Below are 27,818 nucleotides of genomic sequence, written 5' to 3' on the forward strand. Positions count from 1 at the left end.
GTGGAGGCCCACACTATTCCAGAGCTGTTGCATGTCCTTGCCCGTGTCTCTTTACAGGCAAGGTTTCTCTACCCGGATGCTTTCTGAGGAAAGGCCACAAGCACTGCAGCACACAAGTCCCAAGGCACAAGTTCTACTTTATCAAACATCCAGAGGAGGAGGTTTGAGCACGAAACATAGTTTTGTAAAAGAAAGTATTGCAGTAGGAGAAGAAAATCCAAACAGCTCTCACTGAATTGTTGAAATCCACAGCATCCTGTAGATGGGTGGGGAACAGCTAGATTAGGTGTGCAGCCTTACTGGATTCCCAGCACCCCCTCCACCCGCCACCACTGTGTCACATCCATGAAAGATGCATTTTATCCCTACCTGGCTTGATTCAGTAAGTCCAGGGGATGGAAAAGAGTGCATGACTACAAATGTGGCTTAAAGCCTAATCAATGTATGAAAGGGCCATTCATGCACTAACTTCTGCTGGCTGACCATGGGACCCACACACAGACACATTGAGTAATAAAGGTTAAACAGCCATGAGCTCCTTCTGTCATTTTAACAGATAAGACTAAAACAAAAGATCTAGACAAGGAAAAGTATTTTATTTAAATTAATATTCTTGGCATTAATCAGATATAAAGTAACACTGGAATGCGCAAGATGTATTAACATTTTGACTGCAAAATAGCCTGGGGCATATCAAAGTTGTTGACAACAGCTTTGTGATTCATTCAGTAGCTCATTCCACTCCAAAGCAGTTTAATATTGCAACCACACAAGTTGAACCTTACAGAGAAAATACAAAATGATGATTATTCCATGTACTCTTGGACAAAGTCTGGACCAACAAAAACTGTAAAAAGGACTTAACAATTGTTTGCATTCAGTGATTAAATATTGTGTAACAACTTCATGAACAGCTAGTCATGCCTTCCTCCTAAAACAACTAGATACTGAGAGAATAAATATCACAGACTAATCTTTAATCAAGTTACAAAGAATCAAAGACCTCTACAAAGTTTAACAGCTACCTTAAATAAGGCTAAACACTGTTTCATTTCACCATATATACATACCCATGTACATATATATGTATATATTTTAGTGTATATTAGAAACGGAACAACATTTAATTAGATAAGTGCAAGCAATTTTCCTCAAAGTAAAACACATATGAACCATGCCCAGGAATGCTAACATTTCCTCTTTTAACTTCACATATTTCATATTTCTTACATAGTTATCTTAGCTTCAAAAAGACTACCTACCTGCTCACTGAATTTTTTTTTAAAAGTCCTGCCTAGTGTCTCCTCGAGCGATTAGAATAGAATACATCCATAAGTGGTCTGAGGTTTCACCTGAAAATTGAACTGCTTATACCTGCATGTAAACAAACCATTCAAATACACTGGATGTACAGGCCTGCGACATCAGGAGACTGAAGAATGAAGCTACCGAGGGAATGTTGCATTGGATAATGAAAGAAGCACTATGTTGTCTTCAGCATGATACATGGACAACGATCTGGAAATGTAATAGAATCCACTAATAGATGAGGAATGGTCGAGAAGGCATCCATTTGCAAGCGGCGCTTGAATGACAAGCCAGAGTTTTCATTGCAACTGTCCCTAGGAGTGGGCTGTATTAGAATTGACTTGCACTGCTTGGATCACACTGTAACAATCGCACAATCGAAGGATCACTCTTGGCACCTTTGATAAATTCTTCCAAGGAAAGTTTACCTAAGGAGGGAAAAGGAAACAGGGTGTCAATCACTGTGTGGAACAAATCAAAGCAGAATGGTTGTTTAGGATTTAAGACAAATGGTTACTGAATAAAGATTTTAGCCTCTAAAAATCTTAACAGAAGGAAACTATCTGAAAGTGATTTATGCCACTGCAACAAGATATATATATATATATATATATATCCCAACACTTTTCTCCAGATAAACGCACTCTCAAAGTATATGGTGCTCCAAAGAAAACTCTTTATTGCTTGCTACGCGTTTCGACAAATTAATATCTTGATCACACGAACAGAACAGCAACATGAGGGGAAGGGTTCCCCAGGGGACCCCTTCCCCTTTGCAAATGCATGAGAAAATATTTTTTAAGGCCAGGCAGTGGTCACAGGGACCACTGCCTGCCCTTAAGAAAGGAAACAAAAACGTTTCATTTTATCTTTTTAGATCTCGCCTAGGCAGCGCATGCGCTGTCTCATCGAGAGATGCTGTATGCAGTATAGTGTGGGAAGCTCTGCCCACTTTCCGCCTACCTTTTTGATTGGGCGAATTCCTAAATGCTGCAATCTGATTGGTTTTCCTCAACGTAATCCCGCCTCCTGCCGGCCATGTCGTCATTTTTCTCCTTCCATAGCTATCAGCCTCTTTACTTTTAAAACTGTTGTGTGCCCCTGCCTCCCCCCGTTCACTCCCGCAGTCCGTCACTTCTCTGCCCACCACAACCCCCCCACTCCCGTTCCTGCCTTCTTGGACGACTGCAGTTTTATTTACAATGCAATAGGACTCCCGTAAATACGAGTACTATTGCATTTGCAAATGCTTTTGTTCCCCTCTGATTGGCAGGCTGCATTCGCACTTTATTTTGTCCTATTGCATTTGTAAATGCTTTTTTTCCCCTCTGATTGGCTGGCTGCATTCACACTTTATTTTGCCTGACCTAGACTTTTGCATGCACGCGATGCTATATATCGTACGCATGTGTGCCAAAAGTCTGCCTCTGCCTCTTTTTTTGATAGCTGTTACCTCTCGTTTTCCAATGCAAGTCACAGAAGTAAGCCTAAGTCATTGCATTTACCTTCCCATCGGAGGTTAGAAAGGCTTGGAACGCACACTTCACTGGTCGTTCCTCCTTGTGACAGCGTGCGCCGGAAGTGCAACATCAGCGGTTCAAGTGTGTGCTGCCTGAGCACCTCTAATTCCTCCACGCCTTTTAGCAACCTCATTATTTAATCTCTGCTGCTAATGAACTTTCTGACAGTTATCTAGCAACTGTGGCCACGGTCACAAGCCCATCTGTAAAGTGGGGTGAAGCTGGTCCCTACTGAACGCCACGCACTGCAAACCCACCGCCTTTAGGCGCCCTGCGGACACCAGTGTCGGTGGTAGCTTTCAGACAGCGCGAGCACCAGCAGCCCGTATTCCCAGACCTCTCACACTCTTTTTTCTACAGACCAAAATAATCCATCCTGCTCCTTATCCCCATAGTAACAGGCGCTACTATCATCTATCTAGTCCACCACTGCCGGTCTCAAAAAACTATCCACATCATAACTAGTATCCTACACGTCAAAGCCAAGAACCTGGCCTGCTTTTTCAAAGTATGCAGAATGGTCAATGCACTTGCATTTTGTAAGTATACACTATGACGCCTGCTTTACATCTGGCAATGACACTCGAATTTGGGATGCTAGTAACAAAGCCCGTCCCAGCAGATCTCTCCGCTTTTTCCCCCTCCCATAAACAATGCTGGCTCAGGACCAAAACTGCAATCAACATTTCAGATTGGGCAACCAAGTGCCGTAACTAACGAAGTAGGGCATGTTCATAGGAACTACCATAAAGGGACTTGGGGAGCTGCTCAAAGCTGTACTGAAAACCACGAACTGCACATCTGTCGCTATGCATGTACCCCAAGGGCAAAGCCCAACTAACAAGTTACAGAATATTTTGCTCTGTTCAACCAGGTATATAACCACTCCCCAGACTTGCTGACCAAGCCCCTATTATACCCAGCATCACAGTTCCCATACTTTTCTTTATGTACTTCACCGCTGTACTATCATCGATATTGTCTGTCATATGTATATATAACAATATGTGTGAAATCACACAGGGCAGGCGTCCAGAAATCATAGTAATTCTGAGGGCTAAAATTAAATCTGAACGTTGTTTCCATATCCACCCCATGTAAGCATGAGCAACCAAGCAAAGTGAGAAAGCAACAATCTCTCCTGGTGAGTCTCAGAGGTCCCTTTGTCTCAGTTTAGGCCTAGCGTAAATTAAGAACTTTTGTTTTCCTGAGAAAATATACTATACATATTGGGCTTTGGGTAACCCTCCTTCAGCCATTGGGTTCTTTGGCTCAGGATCCTTCTACAGGGTTCAGATATTGCCAACCACTTATTGGATCAGTCCAAAGGTGTTTCATTCTCAGTGCCTTTCTATTGGCGGTATGCCTGTATCACTCCACATTCAATAGGGTGTTTGATGTACTATTTTGCATTTGAAAAGAACGGTCAAAACACTTTTGTCACCACCAATGAATCACATCAGACCGGAATAAAGCAATCCTTTTTCCTCACTGCAGCATTTATTTTCAGACACTTTTATTGTGGCTTAAGTGTGCACTTCCCCAGCCCACACGCTGACTGATTAGAAATGCAGCAATCATCTATGGTGAATCATTGTTTTACGATTCCAAGACGGCCACCATGTAGAAAGCAACATGGCTGCTGTCCTGCTTTTTAGTACTTTTACTAGTGTCCGTATATTCGATCCTGTGCGCTCGATTTGGGGCTTGCTTTTACCAGGTGCAGATACATTCTATGGCGACATTAAACAGGGTTGGCTACAGGCCACTCCTGGTGATCAAGTAAAGATTGCAGTTTGTGACAATATGTCAGGGTATGATGTGCCAATACAGGACAAACAAAGGCATATGGAATTGCTGCTTGCATCCGTTTGTCACAATAAAGCTAGACCTGATGGCTTTACAAAGTATAGGTTGAAAACTGTACTTCATGATTTGTGTTGCTCACCATAAATTGTTCAGAAAATTAGTCATATAGGATTACACTGCACAATAATGAAGGTGTCTACTAGATCTTACGTTGAAATGTCTCTCGCGTTCTGAAGCATTTCTGTCAGTGTGATAACGTTTAACATATGCTGAAGGTATGTCTCCAAGTCTTGCTTACTACCCCTGATAAGCCACTCAAGCACTTTGCAGCAAGTAACACACTAATTCAGAACCTAAGGATAGAGGTAAATAGGTATTAATGTGAGCTTCCTTTTCTTTGAATGATGAGCTGTGTTAGGTCTTCTGCTATTGAGATCTCATGCATTTACTTTAGTGTTTTGAATAGGGATAGATTAACTGAATTGTATTAGTAATGGGTGGATATGAGATGCTATTGGGAGTGATGGGTATGTGTGCCTGTTAGTTGGATAAATTAAAAAGAAAACAACCATTGAAAATGCAATAGGTCTCGCCTTTGATTAAGTTAAGCCATTTGCTTTGCTAATGGTATTGTATAGCAAAGCAAATGGCTTTAACTTAATGAAAGTCGAGACCTATTGCATTTGTAATGCTTTTTTTTAAATGCAGCCCGTTTTCCTTTAAGGAAAACGGGCTGCAATAAAAAAAACTGCTTTATTTCAAAGCAGTCCCAGACATGGTGGTCTGCTGAGCCAGCAGGCCACCATCCCTTGATGGGCCTGTCATTCCCAATGGGCTCGCGAATTGCGAGAGGCTCATTAAATGGAAATTGCAAACAGTGTTAAACACACTACTGTCCATTTTATTTTGCGCCTCACAATTTGCGACTCGCAATTAGTCACAAATTGCGAGGCATAAAATGGTCGTACATGTGGCCCATAATCTCCACCTGTGATATTACCCACCACAATGAAACTCATTTTATCAGCCTCTGAGGAGTGAAAGACTTCTGAACCAGTACTATAAATCTTTCAGAGGCACGTATTCCAATATTATCAAGTCCAGTAGTGTTCATTTTATTGGCTAAAGCGCGGTTGCAGCGATTGTAACAAAAGTAAACACATTTTTAAAAAATGGCGGGCGCCTGCTTTTTTTCTATTTATTTACTTTTGTTACAATAGCGGAACCTGCGCTTCATATTTAAACATCTCAAGCTAAAGCGCGGGAGCAGCGATTACTTTGAAAGTAAAGAAATGATATATTTTTTTCTATTTCTTTACCTTTGAAGCAATTGCGGCACCCATGCTTTAGCTTAAGATGTTTAAAGCTAAAGCGAGGATGCTTCCATTTTAACAAAAGTAAATAAAACAGAATAAAAGGGATGCAGCCGCGTCAGTGCAGCAAATAACAAAAGAAGGGTGTGGCCGCCATTATGCCAACTAAGGTGTGCTGCGCAGGGTACATTAAAAAAACGCAGCTTTGCAGGAGAACATGTCCTGCCTGCAACAGGAGGCAGGAGAAAGCCATGTAAGAAAATAGTGCTCCAAGGCTGCAATTAAAACATGCCGACTGACAACACATGTAACAGGGGTATCCTCATGGGAGGTTTCAAGAAGAGAAAAAGCGGTGCTAAGGCGGGACTACTAAGCCTATTGACCAATGAAAAGCCGCCATTTACAAAGGACAGTGACAGGAGCCAATTAAAAACATGGGCAGAAAGTGGGTGGAGCTTCACAGCCATATCCTGAATACACAATGTCTCAAAAAGACAGCAGAAGCGCTGCCTAGGCAAGACCTACAAAAACTGAGTACATTTACCATGTTGATTTTCTCCATTAATAATTAGATGCCAGTCCACTTATTCGGAAGAGAACCACATTTCATAGGCTCAAGCACCTAAATCAGGTTTATACTCTGTCTGGGTAGCCTCAAGGTCATACGGATCAACTCATGACCAGTTTACACACTCTTTGTAATTATTTTGTAGGAGTCCGTCCGCACAGAGTGAGTGCCTGCAAAGAGTAAATCACTGGTATACATGTCCTTAAAGGGAGGGTGAATGAGAACCTGGTACAAGCTCCCATTGACCCTTCTAGGTTATAGTTTCGCACACAATCTACTAGGAGTTGGATAATTGATGAGTAACCCTAGCAAGGGAAGGGGGGTCTGACAGTCTGCATGGGCAAAAACATGGCTGTTAGTGTGACTAATGGGAGTGCTGTATGGGCCAGATAGATGAATGGGAGTTGTGAAGCACGGAAGACCCAGAATACTTTGTAACTTGAAGATACAGTCTGAGATAAATTACACACTTAAAAGACACATATAGGGACATTGGTGCCCAGAACAATGAGAAAGGTACTGTTGAGATGGGTATGTCCGAGGTGGAACAGGAACTGAAGGTGATCCACAGAGTAGAACAAGTGGGCACAAGTCCCACCCTGAGCAATCCGCAGGAGGATCCTTCTCACCCTTCCTTGCACTCTTCGCGTCTCCCCCCTCCTCTACACCCTTCCCCTCCCCTACCATCTGCTTTGCTCTCCTCCCCTAACGATTGAAGCAAATTGGGTTACACAAAGAAAGTGGTAAGAGAGAACAATGGATAGAAATCGAGAAGGACGGTAATAATCTCAAATCTATCTATGGCCACCATTAGAATGACAGCGGAAAGTGCAAATGCAGAAGGAAAAAAAAACATTGAGACACTGAAACATCACAGTGCCAAATTTATAGCAAGAAATCCCAGAAATTAGAAGCCAAAGGAAGGCTGCTGGAAACATATTTACAAAATAAAGCGCAACTTAGATGCCCTTGCAAGAAAATTCTTATTGTGGCTGTCTGTTCAGTGATGATTCGAAACGGATATTTATCCCCTGCAATGGAGAATGTGGAGGGTGTTTTATGATATCGGCATTCAACTGCATAATTCATCATCAACCCAAACAGTAAGTTGCATACAAGCATCAAGCATCCACTGGTGAGATCAGAGAGGATGCCTGCTAGCGACTGTACCCCCGAGAAAATCAAATCAGTTTCTAGCTGTTCACTGATGAATTCGCCAACAGCGGGAAAACTCTGGCCTGTGAACCAGGCAGTCTTCACAGATGAAGAATCTTGAGGGAGGGTGCGTTTAAAACGCCATAAAAGGAATTGAATAAAATGGATGGTTACAGGAGCGGATAAACGGGACCATTACTTTTTCAGATGCTCAAATGCCTAGCCGGCGCCTTTCCATTCCAAACATATCACCGGCAGGGGACTGGAGATAGAGGAGCGACACAACGGGCAGCGTCTGTTTCACACATCTCGAAGCAAGGTGTGCACACCAAACACTGCCAAGTAATGGCATCCGCTTTAAAACTGTGAAAAGACTGAATGCATGCCTGCTGCTGTAACAAGTAAACAAGGGGCACAAGCCCTAAATGAGCGCTGGTGTTCTGTCCACTGAAATACATACTTCTGGAGAGAAGAGCTTTCGGAGCAAAGCGTGCGTCCCACTGCAGCAGCCGGCCACCGTGCGTGCTGCTGCTTGCTCCCACGGCAATACCTCATGGGAGTGAACATTTGAAAAAAGGTGGGACATACACCCACCATTAGCTATTTGCAGGCTGCGATTTTAAAGGACACAGACAAAAGCAAATCTAAGGGGTCAGAACCCACAAAGTACATACAACAGATCCCTCGACAGCGCAGTCGCCATCTAGGCTCAACCTAAAAATGTCATGAAAAGTGCAGATATAATCAAGCATATAAGCAGTGTAAAATCGCAAGGGATAAAAACATGTACGTGTCTGAATTCATAACATGTTCTTGTAGCGATTAGGGCCTGGTCATGTTATGGTGATCGAGTCAGAGAACTTTTTTTAAAGTAAAAGACCAACAAGGACACAAATACATGCGAACATGTAGATAATATGGAATAATCAAAAACAAGCAAACATTGATCAACCTAGAGTTTCAGAAACTGGAGTGTAAGTGGTGCACAGATTTGTTCAGTTTGTCTCACAGTGGACACATCTTAATCTGAAATAGTTATTCTATTACAACATTATGTTCATGTGTTTGCTTCACAAGTTAATCTGCAGCGGATAGTAAATATACCTCATTACACCTATTTCATTATGTATTGTGACAGACCTTTATTATGTAAAGAAAGATTACATAAGCACTTCTCAGCAGAGATGGAATTTTGAAGCTTTTTTCCAGGTCTTTGTATAGATAGTGAGTACAAAACTGTATCAATAGTGTGTACATTTTTTTGTGACTACAGTTCTTGAGTCATAGGAACTATGGCATGAAAAATGATAGCTAGCATCTCCTTGGAACACTTTAAGATCCAATGGAAGACTGGTCGAAAAGTCAAGAGTTACTCTGAAAGGTGGTAGGTGGTAGTGGTTTGATTACATACACAATTTAACACAGTCATTACAAAAATAAAAAAAAGTACAATTCACCATCCAGTAAGTGTAATTTCTTTTGACAAAAGGAATAAGACTGTATTTTTATTCAAAAAGGGTAACATTTAGGCAAATACAATGAGGTATAAGTAAGCAAACTTGAATGCATTAACATCTTCGGGAGATGAGCAAGAAGCTGAAACATGTCTAGCACCTAAACGCAGATCACTGTTTGATTAATTGTTCCTTTAGTGGGGTTCAGAGTAAGCTTATGCTTAACGCTGGAATATGATATGAGGCTCCCTGTCCTGGCTACATGTTTCAAAAGCATTTCTATGCTTCTATTCTGGTTTTGGTTCTCCCACTTCCAGCCAATGTTTGATACATTGCTACTTTACTGCCTGGCCACTGCCTCTGGACACCGTGGCAGCAGAAGAAGGGTTCAAGACATCTTAGGTATTTCCGCCCATGTGAAGATCATCCCAGAACCCACAAGTGAATCAAAGGTAGAAGTAATATAACGGATGCCTTTTTTCAGTAAATAGTTATCTTGTATTCATTGTCAGTCGCCATTTTTTTTTACATCCTTCAGGCTCCTTGTAACACTGAAAATGTGGCATTGCACGGGGCCCAATGGGCTATAAGGCCAGCAGGGTATATGACACAGATCCAGGGCTCCCACTTAGGGTGTTAAGGAAGGGTGGTTAACACCTCACACTTGGAACCCAATTAGTTTCAGGACAATTTAATGGTTGTATATCAGTTTTCACATGCCACAGTCAAGTTTTTCTCACAACAGTTTAATCTGTGGGTCTCAAGGCACCTACTGGTGCAAGCTCCACATGCTGGGATCCACCCTTGTCTAGGGTTGGGGAGTCACCAAAATCTTCAATTTGGGAAACATATGTCATAGGAAGATGAGCAAAATGGGTCCAAGTCAATGGAAGTCAAAATTATCTGGCATAGGTTACTATATTCTGCAGCCAAGGATCGACAAATATGTGCCAACATAAAACAAATTATCCTGCATGTTAAATGATTAAAGCATATTATGTGGCCCATTCTGTGGTATTATCATCTGGGAATGTTAACATTTTGATTCACTTTAGAACAAAAGCAATTCATAGAATACATTTTTGTCCCAAAGAGAGAAAGCTATATATGTTCAGCATATCATATTCAACATGTCATTGTTCAACAATAAATGATGTTGCCTTGTACAGGAACATCACTTTGTCAACACAGTCCTTTCTATCTCCCAAAGTATTAACCACCTCAATTGGAGGCCTCTGAGGGTGCAAGTGGGTGAGCAGGAGGCACAATGTATAGAAATAGGTCCCACCAATCCATCTACCAAGATGTTGTGTAATAGCTCCCCTGCAGAGGTCACAACAATGTCAAAGCCTTGGGTATGCAGAAGTCCACAACCCTGTTATAAAGGATGATCCGAACTTAGGCATCTGACTGTAGGTCTAGGGTATAGGACAATCTGATTACGCAAGTGGAAAGGGAAAAGGTGCATTTTCATGTATTTTCTGTTTCTGATGTAGTCATTTTCAAGTCTTGGGTGGATTGGAGGAAAATTCCAGATGGAGGAGCATTGGTAAAGAAGGGAGTGGTGAACAAATCTTTTCTATCTAAGTCACTGGGGCGACAGCAGACCTCTGTTAACAGACACAAGAATTTGGGTTGGTTTATGTGGAAATAAGCTGATGATGTAGTTCGGAGGTCAGTCATGCAGTGCCTTTTGAACAATACCGTTTTAAAGAATGTTCTTTCTTTCACAGGGAGCCAATGACTTGACCTGAGTGCAGGGTTAATGTGATCAAAGCTGCTTCAGTGCCAGCACCATACGATCGCCATGATTTTGTTCTTGTTGCAGTTTGGTGATTAATGTGTTTGGGAGAACTCTGTAGAGGACATTAAAGTTATCCAAATGGGAGAGGACCAAAATAGAGGATGAAATTCAACATTTCCAGCTTGTTTCACCAGTGACGAATGGGATCCCAGATCCTTTGGCTATGAGAAGAAAGACAAGAGGCTTAGACGACCAAAGAGAAAATTTTAAGTTTGTCCACTATTAAGAAGCATCAAATTGTACTGCATCGAAGGGTGAATGTTGAAGAGGCAAATTTAAAGGTTGGGTAGACTGGCATGTTCATCTTTAATCTTGAGGTAGAGCTGGGTGCCACCATATACATTTGGCAACCAATCTTACAGAATGGATAATTTAATGAGGAAGTGATCTGACCATGATAGCTGATTGGTGCCGAGCTTGAGTTCTGGGAACATAGAGAACAATAGATCAAGGTGACATGCTCCTTTATGTGTTGGTCTACTGAATACTTGTGTGAAACCAAGGGCTTTCATGTCATGGATTAAGGTTTGTCAGTGGGTGTTTAAGAGATTGTCCACCCAGGTATTCATATAACCCAAGATAACACAGATATAACGCATTACAGCATATGGCAAAGTTGTAAGATGTCTGATTAGAATGTGTGTAGGCATTTTTTAGTTGCATGATAGACAGCTGCACACATCATGAAAGAGGTGGAGAAGGTGATGGCCTTGATTAAAATATAAAATTATGCGTATCGTGGAACTCCAAAGTATAATATGGTGATCTGTGGTAGGTCAATTTCTCCAAGTGTAGGGTGCATGTGTGTATTGCCACCTGATCCAGGGTGTGGAACAATAAGAATAAAGTTGTGTTGTCTCAACTGAGAACAGCACCCCCACTCAGCACTCCATTATAACTATATTTTAAAATTCTGTAATGGGTATTCAATCATTCAATCACTGTCAACGATGTAATCAGAAATTATTTATTTTGATTCAAATATACTCACACAAGATGTATGATGGGCCATCTATTATCTTGAACAGGAGGGAATCCCTATGTCCTCGCCACTGGCTTCTATTTCTAAGCAGGATATTATGGTTTTGTGGAAGGAGGTTGGCTATGTGTGCAACAGAGGAATCTTCTAGGAGCTATGCTTCTGTGATGGCCAGGAAATGAAATCTATGTTGACCAATGAGGTTGTGAATATTGTAGGTATTTTTCACAGTAGATCTTACATTTATGAGGGCCCCAGTAGTATGGGCAGTGGGTATCAATGATAATGAGTCATCAAGGTAAATAGTCAGAGGTGAAAGAAGCAGTGGTGGATTGGAGGTCACGGGGTACTGTTTCAAATCAACCGGTAGTGTTAACTGGGGTTGATAAGGTTCACTCTCAGATTAGGAGGAGCGAGTTAGTTTTGGTTACCTTTTAACTTCAGGAAGTTCTCATGGAAGGGTACTTTGGTTGGCATCAATCTTTAGCTTTTCATTACTGTATATATTTAGTTGTGGTGGAAGTACTAGGCAGGGTGGTGCGTGCAGGCTTCCAATGTCCAGGTATTACTGGCTAGTGTGGGATCAGTAGTGCTGGGTGAATGACCTTTCCCAATCTGTGGTATCTGTCATTTAGAACAGAAGGTCCGTTGTCACAACTCCTCTTACTGGGTTTACACAAGTCGGCAATTAATGTCTCAGAGACTTGGTGAAAATGTTCGATTTGAATTTCTATAGGCTCTGTTTCGATGGAACTGAGGGAGAGTATTGTATCTCAAAGCTTGCGGGGTAATTCGGCATGAGGGGTATATGAGTGGTATATCATTTGTGGTGCAGGGGACCATGAGGCTCAGTGGAGGATCTTGGTTGTGTTCAGATGAGTGCAAGACCTTGTCCATGTATCGGACTATTAATAGTGAATGCAGTGAGGTTCTATCCAGAGATATTACCTGAATGATGAATAGGCTCAGCTTACTATTTTCATGCTTATTGGATTGCCGTACAAGGAAAGAGGAAGCCCGTCAAGCAGCTTGTGCTTCATATTGGCGGGGGGGGGGGGTGTGGATGGAGAGTGAACACTCAGTCCAGGGATAAAGTGCTAATCAGAATGGATAAATTGCTCAATGTACACTTTTTAGACTGATGGAGCAGTGCAAGTGGCTAAAATTGTGAAGTTGTTTTACGCTGATAGGTATTTGCAATGCAGGAGGGCTCCGACATTGCTTGATGATGATTTTAAATCAAATTGAATAAACATTATGAAAGAAATCAGAAGCCCATAAGAAGAATCACTTGACTAATATAAAGAAAAAGGGTCTATGCTATATAAGAATAAGGAATCTTAAAAAACTTGATTTGCCCCACAAAAAGACTTTTTTTTTTCTACCAGGAACTACTTGTTTAAAATTATACACTCTTGTGACATATTCAGGAAGTTTTGTTTCCTAATGCTTTGAAGAAGCTCCCCTTTTACATAATATTTCAGCAATTGTGGTGGCAAAGCGTATATTGAGGATCTATATAAAAGGACAGAAACATACTGTTGATGGAGCAGAGGGCACTGTAGCAGAAGTTGCAATGATCTAATTTACTGGCTTCCCAAAATGTGGTAATGGATATTAGTCCATTACAGTCCCTTGGGGCAGTAGGGTCTAATGGACTGGCTCCAGAAATTGGGTTGTAGGTTGACTAGGGTATGAGCCCTAGACAAGCAGCAACCATAATCCTAGTCAGGGTAAGAAGCATGAAAACCTTAAATTAACCTTTGCTCACCCTCTGGTAGCTTGGCACAGAGCAGTCAGGCTTAACAAAGAGGCAATGCGTAAAGTATTTGTGCAACACTTCAAACAGCGAATCTGTGAAAATACAGCACAAAAAGATTTAACATCAGGTTAGAAAAAACAAACTTAATTTAATAAATAAAACAAGACCAAAACGACAAAAATCCAATAAGTAGAACTTGATGTATGAATTTGTAAAGAATAAACTGTAAAATAGAACTTTGAAGCAATAAGCGCTTACTTGGGATATCTGGTAGTGCCGGACCAGGACACAGTAAAAGGTTCAGGTGAACTGCGATGGAGCGTAGACCAGAGGCCCGCTGAACAAAAGTACCTTGATCCTGGCTGTTCTGACATCAAAGATGCAGGGTCGAAGGCGAAGAAATGCGTCGGTGTCAATCCAAGCAGTGGGGGCGATGTGCCAGTCCTGATCTGTGCAGCAGTGACAGTGCGATGTCTCCGATGAGCGAAGAGCTGCAATGCGGAGATGCAACGTCATTGTTGAGGATGCCGTCGACTGAGAGCTTGTGCAGTCGTGTTTCCGAAGGCTATGCTAAGAGCCAGTCCACACAGCAGTGACAGGAGCGATGCACTGGATCCGATCCACGCATCTGGAGTGATGCGTTGGTTCCGATTCATGCAACATGGGAGATGCACCAGTTCTGATCCACACAACAGCACAGATGCTCAGGTTCGCCAGAGGATGCGTGGCTTTTGCTGAGGCAAGCACCTTAAGCCTCACTTCAAAGCATCCAGGACTGGGGTGGCAGCACTTGGCAGGGCAGATTCAAAGATGGCAGAGTCCAGGTGCAGAAGTAGGTAAGTAGGAAGTCTTTTATATCCCTGAAACATATCAGGAGGCCATCCAGCTAGCCCTTGGAGTCCAGGTGGGTTCAAGTGATGCAGGTCCAGTCCTCCTCACCCAGGAAGGGGAACAACAGGAAGCAGGGTAGCACTGTAAGGCAGGGGAACAGCAAACCATCAGTCCAGCAGAGTGGTAGTCCTTCAGTAGCACAGCAGTCCTTCTTCCACGCAGTCTTCACAAGTCTAGAAGTGAACTGAAGTGGTGATGTCAGAGGTCCAGTACGTATACAGAGTTGTGCCTTTGAAGTGATAGAGACTTCAAAGAGATGCCTTTGAAGTGCCAGAGGTCCTCCTTTCCTGCCCTGGCTCCAGACTCACTGCAGCGGGTATGCAGCCCTATGTGTGGGGAAAGGATACAGCCTATTCAGGTATAAGTGAGGCTGGGTCCAGCTCATTCCTCCCATCCTGCCAAGATGGCCCATCAAGTCACACCTAAGCTCTCATTGTGTGTGGCTGTCTAAGGGGAATACACAAAGCCCAGCTGTCACCTTACAAGATGCGTATCAGAGACAGACAGCAGCCACAAAATGGCTAAAGTAAGAAAATGGCAACTTTCTAAAAGTGCTGTTTTCAGAATTGCAATTTAATATCTGACTTCACCATAAGTTGTGAATTTAAGTTTAGATTCCAGAGACACCAAACTTGAAAAGTCCATCTTAAACAATTGGAAATCACACTTATGAAATGTCATAAAGTAATCCCAATATTAACCTAGGGGAGGGAAAGGCCTTGCAGCAAGGAAAAACAAATTTGAGAGTTATTCACTACCAAGATATGTAAAACTCTACAGTACATGTCCTGCCTTTTGAATACTTTGCACCCTGCGCTCTGGGTTGTCCAGGGTCTACCTTACAGGTGAGTTACATGTATAAAAAGGGAAGGGTTGGGCCTGGCAAAAGGTTTTTCTTGCCAGGTTGAAATGGCAGGATACACTGCACACCAAGGCTCTGCAATGGTTAGAGGCTACGGTCAAAATATTTCGTAAGTGGGTGGCACATAATTAAATGCTTCTAGTGGGACTGCAGCTCTTTAACAGGCCCTGAGGACATGTAGGTCAATTTATTAGGGACGTATAAGTAAACTAAATATACCAAATGAGCATAAGCCAATATTACCATGTTTTAGGGAGAGAGTACATGCACTTTAGCACTGGTTAGCAGTGGTAAAGTGCTCAGAATCCTAAGGCCGGCAAAAAGAAAGGTCAGAAACTGTGGAGAAGGAAGGCAAGAAGTTGTGTGGAAGATCACTCTAAGGCTGTGAGGTCTAACACCAGTAATGCTAAAATATAGCTCACATTGGTGGGCATCGAGTTTGAAGGCAATCTTTATCGATGGGATGACTTGGCTTTCCCTAGCTTGAGGTGAGTATATTCCAATCTTTGTACAATAGGAGAAACAGGATGGACCCTGGTAACTACAAATTCCAAGCAGTGCTTAGTCCTCCTGGTAACATGTTGGCTAAACTCAACATCATCATGTACTGGAGTGGGCAAAGAGAAATAATGTTCTCCCTAAACCTCAAACTGGTTTCCATATAGGGTGCTCCAAGTTGCATACTCCCTCTCAGTGTCAATGCTAGCATGACAAGCTGCAGTGCTATTTCAAGAATAGGAAGACATTTCTTGATATCTATAAGATATTGTTGTGCTTAAATCTCCAAAGAATAGAGCTGTTACTGTATATGATGATGCACTCATATACTCTATCAGCATAACTGGATACTTGCCAAAACTGATAAAGTGAGGTCAATAATCAAAAAAACATAACTTTAAATATTTTGGCAGGTCAAACAAAGGTGTATCCTGGCCTGACCCTTCCTAATTTATATTATTCAGATATTGGTGAAGTACTTAAAGATGCTGTAAATTTCTTTCCAAAGTTGGCTAGCAGACACCTCCAAGCTTTAATGTATGCAGGCAAAACCCCCTCCGGGCGGCGAGTCGTTCTGCCCCGCTCCCCTTGCCCCTTTTATCCACAACTGCGTGCTTTTACCTTAAATCACCACTGACAACGTTCTTTGGTGACTGAAAAGGTCGCAGTTTATTCATCAACATAACTTTATACATTTCAACCGTTCATGGTCATATCTACATTCATTGTCCATGTTATATATTTACATCTATTGCTCTTTAACCCTTTTCTTGTATTATGGACCCAGCTTCCTCAATATCCTGGGAGGGGAAGGGCCACTTTTTCTGGGCTTCCGATTCACGAGTCTAGGCTTCAGGGTGCTACCTATTTGAAGGGTGACCGTCTGGACCTGCCCGGGCTGCAAGTGCTGTCCCGCTCGCCCTGTAACCCTTTTGTGGGCCCTCCCTTCTCTCAGGGGTCCCTGCCATGGGGCATCCCAAGGACCATACTTGAGCATCTACTCTACCTTTTCTGAGGCTCAGCCCTTGCCATCTTCCCCCTCAGTACCCCTGCCGTGAGGCACCCCAAGGGTTCTGTGGGAGCATCACATCTATTGTTTCTCTGGTGGCACGCCGCCCCTTGGCTCCCTCAGTGCCCCTGGCATCCCAAGGAAACTGTGAGGGCCTTCCATCTACATTCTAGTACATTTTCTCCTTTTACTAACTTTGTTGTGTTTGTTCCATCACACTACCTACAGTTTCTAGATTGGAGGGAGCTCCCCCCTACCCCGGCCTCTCCTTTGCTCTTATTTGAAGCCCATCTGCTCCAGTACCCCCATAATGTTCAGTAGAAACATGTCCATTCCCACCCCCGTGAGGTGTACCCCATCTTCCAGGTGATACCCTGGGGACCTCAGGTTTATGACCCGTGTCTCACAAAGCCACATCCATTGGCCCTACACACTTTGGCCATGGTGATATTAAGTTTCCGTCTGGATTTTTCCACAACACCCCGCCAGGCCTTCCGCACTATGATCTCTGCAAAGATTACTTCTGCGGGGCGGATTAGGCGTGCCAAGCCGTGAGGCTTCTCTGCATGTCTTCCAGTAGCGCCCGCCTTCCCAATGCTGCCAAGTCATTTCCACCCAAGTGGACCACTACCGCGTCCGGTCTGCCACCTTGTTGTAATGCTTCCCACACCACAGGTAGCAGTTGGTCCCACTTCATTCCCGAGCGTCCCCACCAGTCTATTGCGGTGTCCCGCAGCCATATCCTGCCGAAATTGCGTCTGGCTGCTGCCCATCACTGGGCCCACATCACGTAGGAGTGCCCCATAATCCTCACCTTCTTCTGTGAAGTGTTCGGACCTAGACAGGGCGGGAGAAATCGGACTCAGTACATCGTCTGGCATAGGTAACGCTTAAATGCGCTGGACACCCAGCGCCCTATTCCCTTCATCAGCCCACTTTTTAATCCTAGCCCCACTGCCGTAGTGGCTGCCCCTTTTCCGAAAGAGTGGGAGCCATACTCGTGCACAGGGAGCCCCATTGCTTCCAGGGTTTTTCTCATTACTCATGAACTGAAAGCGGCTGAGGAAAGACCCGTTCTTGTGCGTGAAAAGCGAACCATCGTTCCCTTCCCCCTCTCCCAGGTGTTTTCGCAGTAAGCACACCGGGCAGCAGGCTGCGTCCTTAATGCAGTGTATCCTGGTCCATTTTACCTTGCCTGCCTGGTCCGTCTTGAACCGCCGCAGCAGTATGTCCATGTAGCCTTTGTGTATTTCTACATCCCCTCTGTGAATGCATGCTGATCCTGGGTCTACAACTGCTGGGGCTACTAACTCGCTGACCCTGTATGCCCCAAAGAATGCCATTGTGAAGGCTGCCCGAAAGAGCGCTTCCTCCTGCCTTAAGAAGCATATTCCTGCTAAAGCTAGCAGCATCCCTTGCAGCATGCTGAAGTGGATGGGGTGCCTTGAGTCTTTCTTTGTCTGCTGTAGCCTACCCCAGCCCTTCATTGCCATTCTGCATCTGAAGGCCTTGGTTGGGTCTTCCTGCTCTGTAATTTTTGGGTAATATGCCACTGCATTTAAGTGTGCCTGGGCCCAGGTTTTCTTTTTCCCTGCCATAAAAAGCCCACTCGATAGAGTCTAGGACCTCCTCCTGCGTGGCCCGCCATCCCCTTTCTAGTCCTGTTCTGGCCCTGAATGTTTCCCAGCACTTACTGTAACGGGTGCTTGTCTTTTGGGCCAGTGCATTGTTCAGTAATTTCATCAACCCGGGTCCACCCATGACCACGTCTCCTCTGGCATTCAGGTCATCCTTTTGTCTGCGTCAAGCTCTATGAATTTCTCCCACATGTCTCCTTCCTTATTGTGAGGGGGGGTGTATGTGCTCACTTGGGCCATTGGCCCCTTTTATCCCTCCCTCAGCCTAACTAGCTCGCCCCCTGATTGAGGGGGGCTCGCCTCGTATGAGGGGGGCCAATGTGGAAACATGTAATATTGTGAGGTTCGGTACTCGATGCGCCTGCATTACCTACAACTCCCAGGATGCAACAGGAGAGAAGGCGGAGCAGAAGCTATTTAGGGAGGCGGCGTGCGCAACCTCACGCACGTAATCCTGGATTCGAACCTGTCGAATCAGTTTCCCGGCGACGCAGACGGAGGCTCACAGCTTTGGAGGCGGCAAGCTTAAAGGACTTCGTGTGCTTCCAGGACGGTGTTGTCGAGCATTTCCGTTTGCTAGTTCGTCGTGTAGGAGAGAGGAGGATTATTCCAACCAGCTCCCGTCAATGGAAACGGACCTCTCCTAACGGGCGCTCCCTGCGGCAGTTCCGTCCGTGAGTAGGGGGAACGATCATTCGGAGCTTTGGCAACCCCTGCGCTACTATGTATGAGCAGCAATTCTTGTGTTGTTTGGAGTAACGGTTACGCTCGAACTTCCACAGCGAGCCACAACCGCCATTGTTCGTTTTTCTTTCATGGCATTACTTTTTTCCGATCATTAACCGAAAGACTTCCACGTTCACGCAGAGTGAACCTCAGGTCATTCAAAGTCCTTCCCATGACATAAAGGCCATCAGGATTTGGTACACAACAGGAGGAATAACATTGAGACCTTTTTGTTTCTATTCACGTTTCTCGATAATGAGCCTTGATGAACCATTGGAGATTTCCTTTGTTCTTTATTGGAAAAACTGCATATACTAAGAGGGAGAATTAATCGAACCTGGTGCATTGTTAATTAGGATTCATTTGTTTCCACTTATTGCTTTGAAGGGTTACAAACAGGTGTGTAGGGAACCAGGTGTGTTTCATTGCTTTAGTGTAAAGGGACCCTCATATGATTAACGCTGGTATGTTTCTCTTATCTATCCGGATATAAGGTATGAGGTAATACCAAGTGATTTAAAGGAAGACAGAAGTGGCGTGTGTTGTTTTAACGTCACAGGTAATTGAGAACACATAGTGAGATTCAACAGAGTGTAGTGTTGCATGCTTCTGTGTTTTAATGGTGTGTATTTATATTTCAGAATCTACTCCCCGCTGTTCTCTTCCTACCCTTCTCTCACTTGATCGTTCTAATACTCCGTGCTATTATTGTTGGAGTTTGGGGAGATCAAGGGGTGGAACCCTTGTTGCATTGCTCGAACCCTGAGGAGCACCCGTCTTGGGAAAAGGAACGTCACAAATATTGTACATTAGCATAAGCAACAGCCATTTTGGATGTGGTGTCCATTTCGTTTCCATCGTAATTCTTTCGTCCTCTGCTATTCGCCTTTTTACCCTGCTTGTGTCATCTATTTTAGTTGATCTCTTTCGACATGGCTCAGCAATGTACATGCTGGGTGGTTTGTAGCTGCCGGTGCACCTGGTCTTAGATGTTATCGGTTGACTGTTTACTGCCGTCAGAAGCATTCCTGCTCCCTTCCTTATTTGCTGACCAGTGGTCATCCATCTGCCCTTGTTTGCTGATAGCTATTTCTAAACTTGTTCTTTCCATTTCTGTCGATGTGCTTACATTGCAACAAAGCTGCATATAAGGACGACGGTTTGTGAGTTCAGTGTACCTCCTCCTACAACACTTGAGAGTGTTGTGTGGAAGTGGTCCCGCTCATGAGTGATTAACAAACTTGTTATTTTACTTCAACTCCAGTGCTGATCTCTTTTTCTGTTATTCTTTGGACCTCTGGACGAGAGGGTGACCCTGCACCAGTGTGCTCACTTTTGGGTACATCTCCACACCAATCCTGGCCCCCACCGGCCTAGCCGGCATGTAAATGGGGGCGGGGGAGGGCCTCCCACCTCCGGACGGTGTTTTACTCGGGCCCCCATCGGGTCTGGCTTCTCCTACCCGGACTGGGTTCTTACTTCGCTGTTGAGCCTTGACCGATCTCAAGAATAATATGATAATAATAGATCAAGTTTAAGGTGTTTGGGATGAAATTGCAATGGTCGAAAGTTTGGTCTGGAAAGAGTAAATTTGGGTTTGGTGAAAGAGTATTGTTACTAGTGTAATTTGTAAAAACCGGAGCTGAGTTGGTTGGTGTAATCATACAGCAAAACTCAGGCACAACCCACAATGTAAGGACCCATTAAATTGAACCTCAAGTATGAAGGATAATCAGGTAAATCATCTGTAGCTGCTAATTATGCAAAGATGACCCCTCAATATACAGACTTAAAAACATTGGGCAAAGAGCCCCAAAAACCTTGCTCTGATTTAAGGCCCTTTATTTCTAAAGGTATTTGGGTTTTAAAGCGTTCCATCGCTGTCCCATATTCTAGACAGGAAATAGTTTACAGCCAGTTAATATAGGCATGTGATAAGTCACACTTCTGCTAAAAATGAACTGACAGGATTGTGAGGAGGATAATTTAGTGGTCCTTCTGCCAAGACCTGTGAAATGAGCCTCTCACAAAAAGAGTTCACACCAAAATCACCTTGTACTCTAAAATGCTCTATAAATTGTTGCTCATCATTTAATAAAGTATTTCGTTATTTAAGTAATTTTTTAGTAATGCACTATACCTTGCCTACATCACTCCATAGCGCTGCAGAAGAGCGAAAAAAAAGATGAGGAAAGAAAGTTTTGTCTACAAAGTGGCCAGGGTTAATCTGGATTCTTATAACATACCTAGATCTGAAACTATTTTGTTGTGCGCAAAGTAATGTTACGCTTAACTGAAGATGTGTTTGAAGTTTAGTGAGGCCTTTTTCCCAGTGGGTGTTCAACATGGGAAGCACCCATTACAACGCAGTCATTACCACGCATAACTATTACAACGTTGCCGTTACAACGCAGGTACCGTTACCACGCATAACCATTTCCACTTAGGATATTACAACGCATATGCCTTTACCACGCATGCCTTTAAAACAAATTTTGTTGTAAAGGCATATGCGTTTTAAATGTATCACTCAACTTTCTCCATAAACAGGGGCCCCAACCCTGACAGGGTGGCCTCAGCAGTACAGGCATGGAATAGCGAGCTCTCAAAACATCCATGGAAAGCAAAGAGCTGACGCCAACTTCAGAAATTCAAACACTTTATAAAGCATCCAAGGCGGCGGCAGCAGCTTTATCCTGACGTGTTTCAGCTCCTAAATGAGCCTTAATCAAAGTAAAGCAATTATTGATGCCAGGTGATTACCTTAAGATAGGTTGGATATGTGTTGTTAGGGTTTAGGGAGGGGATGTGTTTTTGAGTGGCAAGGGTAATTTTAGGGTTTTTGTTGATAATGGGTTTTTCTTTGGCAATGACCATTTTAATGTTTAGGGTGGGTTTGCGTTTTTCGGTGGCAAAATAATTTTAGTGTTTAGAGTGGGTATGCATTTTGGGGTTCCAAGGATAAATTTGAGGTTTAGGGTGGGTATGGGTTTTTGGGTGCCAAGGGTCATTTTAGGGTTTAGGGTGGGTATAGGTTTTGGGGTGGCAAGGGTCATTTTAGGGATTAGGGTGGGTTTGGGTTTTTGGGTGGCAATGGTAATTTTAGAGTTCAGGGTGGGCATGGGTTTTTGGGTGTCAAGGATAATTTTAGGGTTTAGGGGTTGTGGGGTTTTAAGCTTTATCCTGAAGTGTTTTCAATCCTAAATAAGCCTTAATCATAGTCAAGCAATTATTAATGCCAGGTGATTACCTTAAGACAGGCTGGATATGGGTTTTTGGGTGGCAAGCGTCATTTTAGGGTTTAGGGTGGGTGTAGGTTTTGGGGTGGCAAGGGTAATTTTAGGGTTTAGGATGGGTATGGGTTTTGGGGTGGCAAGGGTAATTTTAGGGTTTAGGGGTTGGGGGGGGGTTTAAGCTTTATCCTGAAGTGTTTTCAATCCTAAATAAGCCTTAATCATAGTCAAGCAATTATTAATGCCAGGTGATTACGTTAAGACAGGCTGGATATGGGTTTTTGGGTGGCAAGGGTCATTTTAGGGTTTAGGGTGGGTGTAGGTTTTGGGGTGGCAAGGGTAATTTTAGGGTTTAGGATGGGTATGGGTTTTGGGGTGGCAAGGGTAATTTTAGGGTTTAGGGGTTGTGGGGTTTTAAGCTTTATCCTGAAGTGTTTTCAATCCTAAATAAGCCTTAATCATAGTCAAGCAATTATTAATGCCAGGTGATTACCTTAAGACAGGCTGGATATGGGTTTTTGGGTGGAAAGGGTCATTTTAGGGTTTAGGGTGGGTGTAGGTTTTGGGGTGGCAAGGGTAATTTTAGGGTTTAGGATGGGTATGGGTTTTGGGGTGGCAAGGGTAATTTTAGGGTTTAGGTTTTTGGGTGGCAAGAGTAATTTTAGGGTTTAGGGTGGGCAAACAAAATTTGTTGTAAAGGCATGCGTGGTAAAGGCATTTGTGGTAAAGGTTATGCATGGTAATAACATTTGCATTGAAACAGCATAGTTACAACAGCATGCGTGGGTCCGTCATACATTTGTTCTACATAAATATACTGTGTTTTAAACTTGATCCTGAATTCAACCAGGAGCCAGTTTTGAGTCCTCTGTGCTGGCTTGATATCACCCCATTTCCTTAAGTGCAGAAGGTTTAAGCGCGCCGGATTTTTCACTCAGTGGAGTCTGGCAGTGAGCTTCTTTGGGAGGCGAGTGTATGCAACTTTGCAGTAGTTAAGTGAAGCCATGATCAAAACATGTGTAAGCTCTATGTGAAACCTTCAATATGTTTTTACACAATCATGACAACGAGGTGTCTCTCTTCTAATATACAAGTGACCCTCCCTCCCTTTCGGAAAGGTCATGGATAGTTCTCACAGGCACTATATTTTGACTTGCAATGCATACATGTATACCGAAGCTTGGCCAGTAAAAGCAAGCTTCAGATCCTCCTCGTATTTCCACAGCTTACCCTAAAGTGACGCTTAGAGCATAAATGACTTACTAGATCAGCTGACTAAACATGTAACCATGTCATTAAATACTCTACACTGATAATTACAGCTTCTTCGTGATAATATGAACTTAGACTTTGATGATAACTGCCAAATAGAACCAAATGGGACTGAAATCAATTCAAAACTCCGCCCTCTCACTGCCAACTTTTAATCTTTTTTAGATGACTGCCTCTTCTGACCCACACAACTCAGAACAGTACCCTAATAATGACTTTAAAGACCTCTGATCACCCTGCCGCTTCCAAGCCTCTGATGACCTTGCCCCTCACTTGACACCAGCCCATCAGCCTAACACTGATGCACAGCTGTGGATTTGAGGCCAGGAGATGCTGGGCTGTTTCTTCCTCCAGTCTCTTGCAGCTTCCTCTTTTCAGTGCCTCCGTCTCTCCTCTGCGTTGGGGACAGTTCCGGCTCCCCTGCTTTCATTTGGCAGCATCAGACTTCTAGTCAGTAAAGGTGCCAGATAAGTGAGGCTACAGACAAATTGGACATGATTTTGTCAAAATGGTAGGAGTAATATCCTAACCTTCTATCTGCGACTGAGGGGTTAGAGTAAGGTCTGTGCCGTCTTAATGCATGGGCACGCTGTGCAGTTGGGCATTGGGGACCCATGCAGACCAGAATTTAAAAGTATTTTTCAGTTAAACATTTTTATTCCTGTGAGTGGTTGTGTAGGAAGGGCCCAGTGCATTGCTTTGCCCTGGGACCTATAGGGTAAGGTCAGGAGCGGAAACTAAATAAAGTAAACAGGGTTCACAGAACATTGTTTACATTTATTTTTCGCTGTGACGGTCTTCATGAATCCTGAGATCCCGTGTGGTATCAAGCACAGTGCCAGAAGAACCAAAGGACAAGGCAGGAATGCCAGTTGTTTCATCATTTAACCTCTATTTGATTTTCATGTTATGCAGCCAATCAGCTGTTTCCTGTTGTAACCGTATTTTAAACAAAGGTGATGCCAGGGTCGGTAAGGAACAAAAAATGGGCCCTGGCACCAAAATGAAAGGGGTCCCAATTAGCGAACCATATAGCTGATAAAGTGTCCCACATTTGCAAACCAGGAAAGTTTTGAACTTGTTAAGACACGCTGCGTGGGTATTTTGCCATGTATGTGTGAGTGCATTTATTTGTGTTTGCTGCAGGCGATGCTTGTGGCAATATCAGTGAAATCAACACGAAAAAATAGCCCATCTGGCAATAAAGCAGTTCCACAAACTGCTAAAAAAAGCGGCCCACACACTGATCTGTGATACCAGTCCATCGGGCACTGTCTGATTGCCCTATAGGCCAGTCTGACTCTGGGTAAAGCCAGCTTGTGCCAGTGCAATAATCGAAGACTAATGAAGTAAAAGGCATTACTCTTAGGCCTTGATTATCAGTTGCACACTGCTGGGGTAACGGCAAAACTGCATATGATTTTACGGCTACCATGCAGTAACTCTGCACCAGTACAGTGAAAACATGAGTAAAACCCTATGGAATGGAGAATAATGTGTGACCAATCTTTCTGGTTGTAAAACCCCAGGGAATTCGCCTTCCCATAAGGTTTAACCACATCAACTTACCACCTGCTCTGAGAATGTTGTACATTTATGTGCAGGCCAATGGGTGGGGTTGGGGAGTGAGTGAGGTGGTAGGGTGAGTTGGGGAGGGAATGTATTTTCTAGCAGAGGGCCTTATTGTATGCTCCCCCGTAAGGGAAAAACAAGAATGATGCTTAGATGCTGCTGTAGCCAAATTCTCATGCAGTGTTTCTGCCTAGTTTTATGACACCTAGAAACATCAAAGTGAGGTTCTCCCGCACCTAAAAAAACAAACTACTGAGAATTAGGTGGAGCAGAATTCAATGAGGTAATTGTGCTCAACCGGACTCCTAATGAGGCCCTTAGTGTGCAATACAGGATCTCTTCTTTAGCAGGTTTAAACAGATGTATGGAGGAGTGGGCATGCTGCAAGGAGCAGAACTCTACTATCTGAACCACCTCCGCAGGGTGCAACTAATGACGAGCACAGAGCTCTATGGCATATTGAAATTCCAAGCATCACAAACACATTAAGCTGATCAGGCAGTATGAAGAAAACATTAAAGTTGTCTGAGTAACTAAAATGAAACTGGGAATAGGTAGATATTAATAAGAACTGACTCACTGACTCGTAAAAACAAGTTAGAATTCAAGGAGGTGATTTGCACCCAGTGAAGTGGTTTGTCTTCAACTGCGATGACGCACTAAATGTAACTGAAATAACCCCAAATTAGATGCACTTCAGACTCCTTCTCTTTATCGATTGTCAGCCATCTTGGATCGTTACACTGGCGACGAGGATGGGATCTGAACCCATAGGAGCAAAGCACGATACAACAGAATTTCACAGTGGATGCTTAAGTTAAGACTATGCCGCAGATTCATTTAAAAATTTGATTGTGATCAGCATAGGTAATTTGCAACATCGGAACCGGGCAATTGCACAAAAATCCTTCAAAACTAAAAATGTTGTCAATATGGCCACTCCGACCCTTCACAGGTGTGGGGGAGTGGAAGAATATTCAGCCCATGAAAATAATGTAATGGGTACATTGCAATGTCATAATCTGTGAGGATCACATACACACCTATGTTCATTAATTTTCACATGCTCTTTACCCCGCTCTCTCTCTCTATTTAACATTAGTAGAGGTCTATCATGAAAGGAGGAATGCTTGGACGATATAGGAAAGTATCAGCCACTGTTTTAAATGGACTGATCACACGTGGTACACATTTAGGACTCCAGCATGGGAAATGAAGGGACCATCTCCATTTCATCAAGAGGTCCTGAGAACTAGACGCAGCCAGTTCTGATCATAGAAGAGCAGAGAAAATTGCTTTGAAGTATCTGCTGGGTGTGACAATCAAAAGATTATGCTGCAGAAGTATAAGATATTTATCAAAGAAACAGCTGAGTGAGAGAGCACAGCACTTGGCGTGAGTGCCCCAAATTAACATACCTATGAAGGCGCAACTTTAGATGGATGAAAGCTATCTCAGCATTGAGCGAAGCCCAGCAGGGAAAGTGAAGAGCAATACTGAATTATTTGCGTGGTACCCAGGTTATGAAAGTTAGTGGCATACAAAGGGAAGATGTTTATGAAACTATAACAGTACATAGTAGAGCTAAAACGCTACTCTTCGTTTATGTTTAGTTTCATACATTTTCAAGGACTAATCCGGATCATATTGGTTATGGTGTGTTGGAGAATGATTATCGATAGAAATACTTTAGCTATCTGTGAGCACAAAGAGAAGGAGACAGAATAATGGCATTTCCCGAGGAGATGAAATGGGGAATTACAAGGGAGGGAGGAGGGTGTGGGGTCAGAAGAAGTGAATGTTTTTAAGAATATCACCGAAAAAAGAATGCAATGAAAAGTGTGCAATTTTCCACAAAGAATTTAGCAAAAAGTTTTCTAGAAGACAGTAGTTTCTATGTTTGCTTGCTGTACGTGCACCAACGTCAACGATCAGTCCTCTATTGGTCCGCTCTTTCTGAGCGCGTAAGAACATTTTCGATTTCAAAGGGTATTTTGTAATAGTTTCACAAGGATCTGATTGAAGAATGCAACCTCTTTCGCATGTTTTCAATAATGAATCCCAGAAGTTTATTCCCTCAACTGTAGTCGCTCGGATGACTGTGCATCAACTGATATGACTGTCGGGCAGACAAAGTTTAAAATTAACAACTGTTTTTGTATTTACTTTCGTAATTGTTGGACTTGGCCCTTCTGGCAGGTTCACCCCTAAACTTTTTGCAATTATCCTAGTTTTTTCCCTATGTAGTGTTAGTGGTTTTAGACCCCTAGGCACTTTAGCACTGTGTCCTAGTGTAAAGTGCGTGCGCGCTCTGAGTGCGTGTGGTGAGATTGGCCTGCCCTCCCATAGGAATGCATGGGGGATATGTGTGTCCATGGTAGTTCCTGGTGTGAACGGAGTGCAGGGTCAAGTTTAGTATGTGCGAACTCTTGAGAATAAATGCTGC

General features: G+C 43.4%; 1 protein-coding gene across 9 annotated transcripts in view; it reads right to left on the reverse strand.

The window, feature by feature from the left end:
* Positions 1–577: 577 nt before the first annotated feature.
* The window catches only part of HPCAL1 (hippocalcin like 1), a 1,393,761-nt gene continuing 1,366,520 nt past the window's right edge, over positions 578–27,818 (reverse strand). For all 9 annotated transcript variants that reach the window (XM_085610705.1, XM_085610713.1, XM_085610706.1 and 6 more), the window contains one exon: positions 578–1,736. In XM_085610705.1, the coding sequence (XP_085466831.1) occupies positions 1,639–1,736 (98 nt within the window). In that variant the 3' untranslated portion in view covers positions 578–1,638. The remainder of the gene's footprint in view (positions 1,737–27,818) is intronic.

Source organism: Triturus cristatus, chromosome 6 (genome assembly GCF_964204655.1).
Source record: "Triturus cristatus chromosome 6, aTriCri1.1, whole genome shotgun sequence".
Lineage (NCBI taxonomy): Eukaryota > Metazoa > Chordata > Amphibia > Caudata > Salamandridae > Triturus > Triturus cristatus.